The 12,662-nt window shown below is 39.8% G+C and overlaps 1 protein-coding gene across 3 annotated transcripts in view; it reads left to right on the plus strand.

The window, feature by feature from the left end:
- The window catches only part of NHLRC2 (NHL repeat containing 2), a 58,493-nt gene that overhangs the window by 4,080 nt on the left and 41,751 nt on the right, over positions 1-12,662 (plus strand). The window contains exons 1-2 of one of the 3 annotated variants that reach the window (XM_039547195.1): positions 171-396; positions 6,167-6,319. In XM_039547195.1, the coding sequence (XP_039403129.1) occupies positions 231-396; positions 6,167-6,319 (319 nt within the window). In that variant the 5' untranslated portion in view covers positions 171-230. Of the gene's footprint in view, positions 1-170; positions 397-919; positions 1,098-6,166; positions 6,320-12,662 lie in introns of those variants that run through there. The other 2 variants (XM_039547196.1, XM_039547197.1) reach the window with 2 other exon arrangements.

Consider the following 12,662-nt stretch of genomic DNA (forward strand, 5'->3'; position numbering starts at 1 on the left):
GGAATATGAAGGGTGTTTTTATCTTTTCAAAAATCAAACGTTTGTTTTGCTTTTAAAATATATGCATTTTGTTATTTTAAATTGATGATTTTTTAAAGAAAAACCCCCCGTTTGTTGTTGTTCCTATCGTTCGAAGAAATGGAAGGTGTGGGTGTCGAATATGCTGAGAGCAAAAGGCAGGTTAGTAAACAGTGTCTGTTCCTGGAGAGCCGGACAGGCTGGGAGACAACATGGCGGCGGGTGGCGGCCTCCCTGGGCTCCTGCCTGCTCAGACCCAGCTGGAGTATGCCCTGCTGGACGCCCTCACCCCTCAGGAGAAGGACAACCTGGTCTACCAGTACCTGAGGAAGGTGGACAGCTGGGAGCAGGACCTCAAGGTCCCCGACTTTGGAGGAGGTGGGTGATAGGCGAGGGCTGGGCCCTTCCCCGGGCCGGGGGCTGGTGCCGTCGGACTGCGGGGCGGTGGGGTGGCACCCTACTGTAGCGCGACATCGACAGGCAGCTCTGGGTTGTTGTCATCTCCCTTCCCCCTCCCCCCAAATTGCTTCTGGCACGTGCCACCACGGCCCTAGGAATCGCACCCAGAGACTTGGGCTGGTGTAAGAAAATCAGTTGCCATGATTCATTCTCTGGGTGTGCAGGGCTGGGAGATAAGAAGCCCTGAGTTCTAACCTCACCCCTTTCTGTATTCTCCAGGAGGCGGGTGGTATGTGAGCGTCACAGGACTGGATGACAGGAAACTCCGAGTATTCATCCCTCTTCTCTCTTCATCTAGTTCTGTCTTTTTTTCCTAATCATGAGCAGTTTTGCTTAACGTTGTGGCCTCCGTTTTCCTAGCTGTAGAATAAAGACAAGTCTCCAGGATAAAAAGTTAAGCAAACACAATGGCATTGCCTTGAGATAAAAATGCTCTAGACTTTAGTGTTGCCAGCTCTCACAATTTTATTGTCAGTATTTCAATGTTTGGTGTTTCTCTTTAAGCCCTAGCTGCTGGAATCAGATTATTAATTGAGAATCTTAGATTTTCATTAAAAAGTATGAAAAATTTTTCACCCTCATGGTTGCAAGAAATGTGAATCAAAGGCTCCAGTCAAAAGGTAAATAAACAGAACACCATTAAAAATTATTTTTAGCCTCTCTGATGATTTTGGAGGGGGGGGTCTTCCCCATTGTTTTTAATGCTGGGGGTTGGTTAGCAGTACTGTTATCTGGTATATTATGTGTCTACACCTCCCTGTGTGTTACGGTGTCCTTGACTTAATAGCAGTCAAGAAATAGTAGGGTAGGTAGTATAATGATCCTCATGTTTAAGTGGGAACAGAACCCAGGAGGCTGGGTGTAAAATCCCTTGCTCTAATCACTTGTCCTAACTTCTTTATTAATTCAAATAAATGTTTACCTTTTTTTGACACTTGTGTCTCTTTAGAGACAAAATGTAAAAAAAAAAAAAATGAAAAAACCCCAACCCAGTGGAATTAAAATGTTTTTACTGATATTCATGTCTTTGATACTGAAGACTTAAACTTCAGTAAAATAGTAAGTGTTAAATATTGTAGCAAGAAAGACACTTATCTGTTAAATTGTTTTTCTCCAGGATCTCCTCTGATCTTCTCCTAAATGCCCCATTTTGTGTTAGTTGCCATCCCAGTCAAAAAGAAAGCAGCTCCAAGTTTTCAAACTGTGGTAAAACATATTAAAAATTGTAGCCTTGGTTGTTTGCGAGACAGCAGATCTTAAACCATCTCTTCAAATCTTTACTTGTTCATTTGTTCTTTACTTGTTCATTCACAAGTACTAATGGCTGGGTAAAATATCATTAGAGCACTGATACTCAGACTGAGGCTTGTGAACCACAAGTGACTATTTAATGTGTCTCCAGTGGCTCTTTGCAGCACATATTAAAACACTCTGTGATTTAATTATTAACCAGTCTAAGTTCTTAACCAGTCAGGATGCTTTTGCTATGTTTATTAACCAATTGTAGCTGATAAAATAATAATACTTGGCCAGTCATTTTGCTGTGAGAATAATATATAAAAACTAAATATTTTCCCTGTCATACTGTTTAAATATGACTATATAGTAAACAATGAATTCACACTACTGTGGCAGCTCTTTTGATTAACGTTGATTGCTAACTTGGCTCCTGAACCACTGCATTAGAGTTTTTGTCATTATGGTAAGGATCAGCAAGTAGATCTTTGTATGTGGGCTAGTAATTCTTCAGATGCTTTTGCAAAACTGCATATGCTGGTCCCTAAATATCCTTTGGCTGACTTAAAGATAATATTAATAGCCACATAATAGTATTGTTTGCTAACCAGGAAACTGTTGGAGCGTCTGTGACTTTTATTATTTTGAATAGAAAACATAAGAAAGGCATTACTGGGTCAGACCAAGGGTCCATCTAGTCCAGTATCCTGTCTTCTGCCAGTGGCCAATGCCAGATGTTTCAGGGGGAATGAACAGGACAATTATCAAGTGATCCATCCCCTGCCATCCAGTCCCAGCATCTGGCAGTCAGAGGCTTAGCCATCTTGGCTAATAGCCATTGATGGACCTACCCCCATGAATTTACCCAGTTATACTTTTGGCATTCACAATATCTCCCGGCAACGAGTTCAACTGATTGACTAGGATTTAAATGAAGTACTTCATTTTGTTTGTTAAATCTGCTCCCTCTTAATTTCATTGGGTGAACCCTCGTTCTTGTGTTACATGAAGGGATAAATAACACTTCCTTATTCACTTTCTCCACACCATTCATGATTTTTATAGGCTTTTTTTTCCCTATCCCACCTTAATCATCTCTTTTCCAGGCTGAAAAGTCCTAGTCTTTTTAATCTCTCTTCACATGGAAGATGATCCGTGCCCCTAATCTCTCTCTCTCTTTTTTTTTTTTTTTTTTAAACTGTTCTCTGTACCTTTTCCAATTCTAATATATTTTTTGAGCTGGAACAACCAGAACTGGACCCGGTATTCAAGGTGTGGACATACCATGGATTTATATGATATTTACTGTCTTATTTTCTATCCCTTTCCTATTTTTTCTATAATAGATTTAAGGACTGCTTCAGGATTTTTCCCAAATCCTGAAGGATGATGCCATATTCGTGCCCTGATGTTCTATTTAAGTATTTAAATGAAAACCCCTTCATGCCTATCCGTCTAATACCAAACTAATGCAAAATTCTTTACTTTGATCTCCATGTCAGATATTCAAGATACCGTTATTGTCAATGGCAGCTCTCATGTAGTGAGAGCAAATGTCAGACCATCTTTTGTTCAGCTTTGAGAGGAGACTTTAGTCCTGTATAATTTAAGCTCCAATTTTAGGTTGTTCTTTCCCCCCCATTTCCACATTTTCCTTCTGTTGTATGTGTTGAGACAATTTGACAGATTATCCCCAGCCTTTCCCAGATCTTAGATTGGGAACTGGGCTACCTTAAAAGAAAATAAGAATAAAGAAGTTTATTAGCAGTTTAATTATTTATGAAAAGACCTGTTTTTATCTCCAGTATATCTGATTCAGTACCCATATTTTGTCCTTGTTGATCACTGTGACTGCCTCACTGATTCCTTCCTGAGCTTCCCCTGTTACATTGCATCAAGTTCTTGTTCTCAATTTAAAGACAGTTCACAACTCTTCCTCTCCCTACTTGTCTTTGATCTTTTTTTTATGTTGCTTACACCCCACATACCAAGTCAGAGATACCAGCCTCACATGCTGGCGTGTCAGGTTCTCACAGGTATGCCTCTGTACCTTTTTCCATGTTGCCTTTTATGCATCAACGTTTAAATACTGCAAGAGGGTTTACCTACACAGAGCCATAGTGACTCAGTGGGGTTTTCTGAGGTTAGAGGGGTCCACCTGTATAGTAGGGTTGCCAACTTTCGAATTGGACAAAACAAAACACCCTTGCCCCGCTCCTCCATCGCTTGCTCTTCCCCACCCTCACTCACTTTCACTGGGCTGGGGCACGGGATTGGGATGCAGAAGGGGGTGAAGGCTCCAGCTGGGGGTGCGGGCTCTGGGGTGGGGCCAGAAATTAGGGGTTCAGGGTGTGGGAGGGGTCTCTGGGCTGGGGGTTAGGTACCGGATGAGATGCAGGCTGTGGGAGGGAGTTTGGGTGTGAGAGGGGGTTTCGACCTGGGGTAGGGAGGTGGGGTCTGGGAGGGAGTTTGGCTGTGGGACGGAGCTCAGGGCTGGGGCAGAGCTGGTGCTGGGGGCGGGGGCAGCACTTCCCTGATCACATCTGCGCCTAGGGGCCCGGAGGGACATGCCAGCTGCTTCCAGGGAGCCACTCAGAGCTGGGCAGGACTTTTAATAGCCCTGAGCCACCAGGGTCCCCTTTCGACCAGCACCGGCTGCCTGGCAACCTTACCATATGGAGGAGTTTGCAGGGTTGAGGCCTAAATGTATAAAATTGAAAAAGCAGCATTGGATAGGTTAAAATTAAATTATCCATCCTGGGAGTGTATTTGATTTGTGACTAATGAGGCAATATGAGCTGCTAGCTAGATTTAGGATTCTTGGATTCCATTCTCAGCTCTGCCACTTATGTGCAAGCTCACCTTCGGCTAGTCACTCGTAGGTAAATCCTGCTCCCCTGTGCTTTTTGTCAGGGCCTGAAAAGCAGCACAAATAAATAGCAAATGTTTTCTATTTCCTGCATATTTGTATCCAATTCATGAAAGATACTTTAACTCCAGTGAGAGAAGGAGAAATGCCATAAAGTATAAATCTCATTCTGTTGCAGGTTTTTTAATAATCTAGTAGTGTAAATAGACTATTTTTAACTTATGTGAATAAGTGCCATTAATGTTACCAGTGCTGTAAATATGTAGCTAAGCCCCCGTCTTTCTCTTAGTGAAGTAAAAGACATAACTCCTATTGACTTCAATAGCAAAATTGTCCTCGGGCCTATGGGCTGAGGAGAGTCTAGTCTGTTGAAACAGTCATAAAATGGAATTTTCAGAAGTGCCTAAGTGGCTTGGGAACACAAGTCTCATTCAAAAATATAATAGAATTTATTTTCCTAAATCACTTCAGCTCTCTTGAAAATCCCACCCATATATTGATCTTTAGTATTTTCAAAAGAAGTGTTTTCTACTGTTTAGAGCATATGATTGTGAGAGAGGATTTCTATTCCTAGCTTTGTTACTGACTTCCGATCTCACCTTGTGAAGTCACTTCCTATTGGAATAGTAGTTCTTTTATTATTGGAAATGAGTATGCAAACAGGTATTTATAGCTGTCATTTAATATTGTTACAGTAAATTTAAGAGGGAACAAAAACAGAAACATAGCACAGGTTATTCAAATATTCTTTCAGTAAGAGATTTTACATCTTTATAAGACATTAAGAACAAAGTTCAGCAGGGTACTTAATTTACTAACATCAATTATTTATAACTATCTGTTCATTGCTTGATGTAAATACAGATATGTTATCTATATGACTTTCTCATGGGGTTGAGTTTTGCAAATCCTCTGGCTTATATTCACTTCACTGCTGAAGGAGATGTAACATTCAAGTCTATCTTGTTTATTCCCACCACAGCTCCATGGGGCTTATTTAATGAATATGGATCCAAAAAGAGTGATTACATTAAGTTGTATGTCTGGAGAGTGTTCATCACTGATGATTTCCATGATATGATGCCTAAATATCTTAATTTTGTCAAGGATGTTGTGGACTCTGATGATCTTCCTCTGAATGTATCCCATGAAACCCTCCAGCAGCATAAATTGCTAAAGGTTATTAGGAAGAAACTGATTCATAAAACTCTTGACATGATCAAGAAGATTGCTTAAAAAAAATACAATGATACATTTTGGAAAGAGTTTGGTACTAACATAAAACTTGGAGTAATTGAGGATCATTCCAACCACTTAGAATGTTTCTAAGGTTTATCTGTGATTATCATTAGCTTAAGTTAGATTTCTAACTGTACACTGTTCTAATGTTCCTTTTAAATAATTAATTATAAAAAAATACAGATCATGAAAACATGTTTACCATCTCTAAGATTTTTGGCTTGCCTTCCTGTTTGCATAGAAAGTTATGTTTTTAAATTTTACTGAAGTACCAAGAATGTTGAACACTGTCATCTGTTCTTTCATTCTTTAATTAACTGAGTGCCTCTGTTTTCTAAATTCCAGATCTAGAGTGGCTGAACACTGAAGGGCCCATTTCTCTGTACCAAGACCTTTGTGGAAAAGTGGTGGTTTTGGATTTCTTCACTTACTGCTGCATCAACTGCATACACCTGCTGCCTGACCTCCATGCGTTAGAGCACAAATACTGTGATAAAGGTATCAGCACTTTAGTTTGCTTGGAATAAAATTTCCTGGCAGTGTCACAGATGGAGTAGCTGAGTCACTTCGTTGCTGGTTACTAGGCACTTGGCAAGACTTCAGTGATGTCTAAAATTACCTTCTAATCTATGGTAGCCTAAAAAAAGAAGGACTGTATGTAATCCCACAACACTTCTAAAAAGGGTTAAATTTGGCAGTTGTTGCATCTGTGTATTTAGAAAAGCAATATTAATACATAAAAGTCCAAGTCTACTACTCTCATAAATAGGGCTGTTTGTAGAATAAGGTACTACTCAATGTGAGTAAGGGTGCAAGAATTGGGCCCTGAATTTCTAGACATATGTGATCTGCTGAATTTGCTTTCAAGGCTTCATAGGTTAAAAAGAAAAAAAATTGATTTTTTTTGTAGGTGAGGTTCCCTACCTGCTCTGATCAGAGTAAACGTAAGTTGTGTATGATCTACACTTACACATTTCCTGGGGTTTGGTTTTATTAGTAACTGCAATAACAATAAAACAGAAACCCGAGCTAAAGTTTTCCCCCAAGTTCAGCTGTTCCTATGGTTTTTCCTGCAGAACCTCCTCATTTCCACTTCTATCCTCTTTGATCCAGAGACCCATTTCAATTCTTATGAGAACATAAGAACGGCCGTACTGGGTCAGACCAAAGATCCATCTAGCCCAGTATCTGTCTACCGACAGTGGCCAATGCCAGGTGCCCCAGAGGGAGTGAACCTAACAGGCAATGATCAAGTGATCTCTCTCCTGCCATCCATCTCCATCCTCTGATGAACAAAGGCTAGGGACACCATTCCTTACCCATCCTGGCTAATAGCCATTTATGGACTTAACCACCATGAATTTATCCAGTTCTCTTTTCAATGCTGTTATAGTCCCAGCCTTCACAACCTCCTCAGGTAAGGAGTTCCACATGTTGACTGTGCGCTGAGTGAAGAAGAACTTCCTTATGGGAATAAGTAAATAACTTTTCCTTATCCACTTTCTCCACATCACTCATGATTTTATATACCTCTATCATATCCCCCCTTAGTCTCCTCTTTTCCAAGCTGAAGAGTCCTAGCCTCTTTAATCAGTCCCCCTTGTTTTGCCCCCAAGCAGCGCACCAAATTGCCGCCGCGCGCGGGGGGGGGGGGGCAGTCCGTGTGCCCTTAAGGCGGCAGGCGCGTTTCCGCGGCAGCGGCAATTCGGCGGCAGCTTCTATGTTTAGCTGTCCGGGGCGGCTTCAGCTAAACATAGAAGCTGCCGCGGAAACGCGCCTGCCGCCCTAAGGGCACAGGGACTGCCCCTCCCCCTCAGGGCGGCAATTCGGCACGCTGCTTGGGGCGGCGAAAACTGTAGAGCCGGCCCTGTCTCTATCCGCTTTTTAATGATTCCTAACATCCTGTTTGCTTTTTTGACCGCCTCTGCACACTGCGTGGACATCTTCAGAGAACTATCCACGATGACTCCAAGATCTTTTTCCTGACTTGTAGCTAAATTAGCCCCCATCATATTGTATGTATAGTTGGGGTTATTTTTTCCAATGTGCATTACTTTACATTTATCCACATTAAATTTCATTTGCCATTTTGTTGCCCAATCGCTTAGTTTTGTGAGATCTTTTGAAGTTCTTCACAATCTGCTTTGGTCTTAACTATCTTGAGTAGTTTTGTATCATCTGCAAACTTTGCCACCTCACTGTTTACCCCTTTCTCCAGATCATTTATGAATAAATTGAATACATTTAATTCTTCCTCCTTAAATTCTGGTTGGAGACAAAATCTGCCTATCTTTCATGACTAGGGTAGACAGGTAATATCTTTTATTGGACCAACTTCTGTTTGGTGAGAGAGACAAGCTTTTGAGCTACATAGATGGGTAGTAATTGCCCTCCATCTTTATGCAAAATTCTGATCTCCTGGCATCAGGCTGAGTCAGAAGAGGAGAATTGCATTCTTATGCAGGGTCCTAAATGCTTCTAACCTGTGATGGACACTTTATGACATATTGGAAAGGTATTTTCTTCTGATGAGAGGGATTGAAACTAATTTCGTTCTTCAACTCTTTGTTACAAACCATGATAATTTATTGTTTTAACCCTCCCATGCACTTCTCTTATTAGCTATCTTGTTGATATTTAACTTTATTACATTGTTCACTTCAGTTAGAGTACTAAAACTTTGCTAGTTTTGCATAAAGTACTGTTATTTATATACTGTAATAAATAGACCACTTTTAAAAAGACTTAAAAAGAGAAGTTCCGTGTCCTGAAGAGTGTATAGCTTATTTTGGAGAAATACAATACTTGGTACAATGGTTGAAATGCAAAAAGTTGTGGAGAAGTTGCCAGTGAGGAAATACTGTAACCGCAATTTGTGAGAGAAGCAAACTTTAGGTGGGACAGGGGAAGTGATTGACACACAGAAAATGGGCTGTACCAGAGTGGCAGGAAAGATTTAAGCAAAAAGTGCTATGTATTTGTGTGAATAGTATATCTTTTCTTCTTTTGCTTCTAGCCTTAGTTTTATCTATATGGCATTGACTCTTAGAGTTCCACTCTATTCCAGTCTGTCTTGAAGCAGTTCCTTGGAAACTCTGCAGCTAATCAAATAGTTTTGAATGAAATCCATCAGTCCATCGAGATTTTGTGTCTTCCAACTCTTCTGTTACCCTCCACTCCTAAGCTGAACACCCTGTTTCCTATATATTCTTCTGATCTTCTTTTCACATGCCTAAAACATCTAAGCTTTTCTATAACTGATACCACCTTCACACTTGCCCTAATGTGTTTCATTCTTGTAACTCCAAGCATCCATCATTTCCACTGTATTCAAGATCTGCTCCTGTCACTTCCTCTGTGCATTCAGAGCCATTCAAAAGTGCAGGCCTAATTAGTGTCTTGTAGACCTGACTTTTCAATTGATAGGCATTCTTTATTGCAGATCACCTCTCTCCATTTCTTTCCTATTCTGCTTATTATAAGTTCGTTGTTGAGTTCACCATTATCCTGTACACTTGAAGCTAGGTACTTGTACTGCTGTACCTTTGTTAGTGCCTGACCTCCCCAGACGTAGTCTCATTGTTTTCTTGCAAGGTATCATGAGATCTACAGACCATATATTCTTTCATTTTTGCTGATTTTCATGCCGTTTCTTTCAAGAGTGACCTTTGAATTCTTTCAGTCTTCCACTTCCTCTTTGCTCTCCTCCATGAGCGCTACATCATCTGCAAAAAGCATGCACCAAGGTGCCCCTTTTTGAATGTTTTCTGTAAGTGCATCAGGCATCAATGTGAATAAAAAAAGGCTTAAGTACCGAGTCTTGATGTTCTCTGACTCTTATTAGAAACTGTTTACTTTGTCTTCTCACTGTGGTAACAGGACCCTCAGACATGTTCTGGAAGAGTCTGATACAGCCTTCATGTATCTGTTTCATTCTCATGCATCACTGGGATGACTTCTTTCAGAACGTGGTCTTAAGCCTTCTCAAGATCAATGAATGCTGTGGGCAGGGTTTTCCTCTTCTCTCCATATTTTTCCACAAGCAGTCTTATTGCAAAGATAGCATCCAGTGTTGACTTGCCTGACATGAGTCAAATCTGATTGTCCTGACCTCGAGTTCTCTTTGAAGTCTTTTATCAATAACTTTTTCCCAGAACTTCATCATGTGGCTCGTGAGTTTAATGCTGCAGTAGTTACTACATTCTTGTATGTAGCCTTTTCTCTTAAATATTGGTAGTAATTTTTTATTTTTGTTCATGCATCTTCTCAGTCCTCGTGATGCTATGAAACAGTTTTGTCAATATGTTCAGACCTACTTGCCCCAAGCACTTCTACTGGTATGCTATTGGGGCTGAGAGGTCTCACGTTTCATATTGCTCAATGCCTCTGCAACTCCTATGATTGGTGCCACCAGATCCTGTCTTGATTTTATCATTTGGCATGCTTCTTTTAGATTCTCTTCATTCATAATCGGTTCAAAGTTATTTCTCTACTGTTCATTAATCTGTTTCTCATTGATCAACATATTGCCACTTTCATCTTTAGTGACTTGGATCTCACTGATGTCTTCAGTTCTCTTATTGAAGATCTTTGCCACTCTGTGTATTTTTCTAAACCCTCCTTCATTTCAAGATGGCTATATATGCTTCCCATGGCTTTAGGCTTAGTGGCTACCACCCCTTTTTTTGTTGTCTTTTTGGATGTTTTACATTACTGAAAATCCTGCTGTTGGAGCCTCATTTGTCAAAGTTTAAAACACTTTTTATTTTCTGTCACAGCCTCTTGAACTTCTCATTCCACCACCAGATCTCACTGGGGGGAAAAAAGGCTTTTGCTTTTGTTTCACAAATAGGCTTTTTGCGTGTTCTTAAATTTTGCTTGCAATATGATTCCACCATTGATTCTGTTTAGTCAAATTATATTATATTAAATATTTGAAATTCATGGCTTTATATTAGCATGCTAGGGTCCTTAGCACTCGGCTGAATGCCAAGTTGGGGAATTTTTCTGTTTTTGTTTTTTTCTGATTATAATAAATTTCCTAGCACTGTGCCTATTACAGTGAATGTAGGTGCTACTACAATATAAACAATATAGTAATCAAAGTGAGAGATTTCTTAAGTCAGAGAACAAGGGTTTTAGTAGTGATGACAATGAAGGGGTGTGTGTGTGTGTGTGTGTGTGTGTGTGAAACAGGAAAGTGACTCAAGGTTTAGTGATCACTTGGATAAGGAGATAAGAACCAAGAGAAACCTCACAGTTTGTGAACCTGGAGAGATGAATGTTAAGAAGAATAAGGCTGGAGAAAGAAGGAAAATAAAATAGGTTAGTATTCTAACTTATGTAAAATAGCCATCTAACATAAAAAATGCAGTAAAAAGTGTGAAGAAAGCTTGGTTTTAAAATAGAAGTTTTTTAACAGATGTTTTGTTTTTTAAATCTATATATATCAGGCTTTAAAAGCATATATCACTTAAAGTTCAGGAGGTTTTAAACTCCATTCTGTCCCTACAGCCAGCCACCCGCCCACTCTCAACTACTTCCCTCCGAGCTCTTAAAGGATGGGTACAACTCCTTTCATGCTTTACCTTCTAGTGGAAAACCTGAGTCAGGAGTTGGATATGATCTCAGTTTTAGCTTTCTCTTCTAGAAAATAAAACGTTAACGATGCACACCTGCAAGTGTAGCTCTGTTGAATTTAGGAAGCAGGTGTGTACTTCAAAAAGAAGAAAAAAAAGTTTTTAAAAGGCCTTCTTTGGCCATTCTGTTCTCCTTTCAGTAACCTTTCACCAGAAACCTGGGATATTTTTAAAGTTAAACTGTTTCAGTATGTTTCCTAAAATAATCTAAGATTGACTGCAGGCTAACCAAATTGTTGAATGCAATGATTGGGCCTTCGGGGATTAAGGAATTGGGGAATGGGTCTGAAATAGGAGTTCAGGAAGAGCTCTAGACAGCTTCAAGAAGTCAGAGTTGGACACGAAAAGATTTTTAAAAACAATGAAAAAATTTGAGGCAGATGGTACAGTGTGTTTCTACTTTTCTCCTAAATTATTTTTAAACATTCCCTCTGAAAAGATATGTCCAGTAAAATGAAAATAATGTTTTAAGAAGAATGCTAAGATATGATTAGGGTATTAATGTAGCGCTTCGATGGGCTGATCTTCAATGTATAAGAAGAACCTTAGAAATGTAGATATAATACCATACGTGCCTAAGAGTCCCAAACCACTTTGCAAACTATACACATACAGCATCTCTGAAATGATGGAGGATGTCAGCCTGGTGGAAACAAGTTGTCCATCTTAGAGTACAACAGTATGATGCCAGACTGATGGAACTTTAGCAGTATGCTGCTGTGACATGAGATGCCTGAACACAAGAAGCTGTTGTTTTAGGATGATCAGAAATATCAAATCTATCTACATGCACATACAAACTTTTATTATCTGGCTCCTCAATAGGTTTGTTTCATAATAAAGTTCACTTTGCATTGGACTAAATGCTACCCAAGATCTTTATCTGATATGTTCTTGCTCATATCTGCAGCAACACTATTTCTGTTTTCAAAGTGGCATTCAATCTGTTATTTTAAACCGTGGGGCATATTTAGTTCATGTTATCAGTAGACCAGAAATTGCCTGTTGGATTTCTATAAGAAGAAATACTTTTTAATATTCAGGAAGTGGGTTGGCAGAGGCCCAAATTTGTGTTTTTGCATAATCCTTGAAACCAAGGTTTTAATCGGGGGTATATTAAAATGGCAACACATTCATCAGTTCGCACAATAATGTGGACAATTTAGATTAAATTTGCTTTTAAAAAAAATCATCTCCTCTGG

The sequence above is a fragment of the Mauremys reevesii genome, linkage group 7, assembly GCF_016161935.1.
Source record: "Mauremys reevesii isolate NIE-2019 linkage group 7, ASM1616193v1, whole genome shotgun sequence".
Lineage (NCBI taxonomy): Eukaryota > Metazoa > Chordata > Testudines > Geoemydidae > Mauremys > Mauremys reevesii.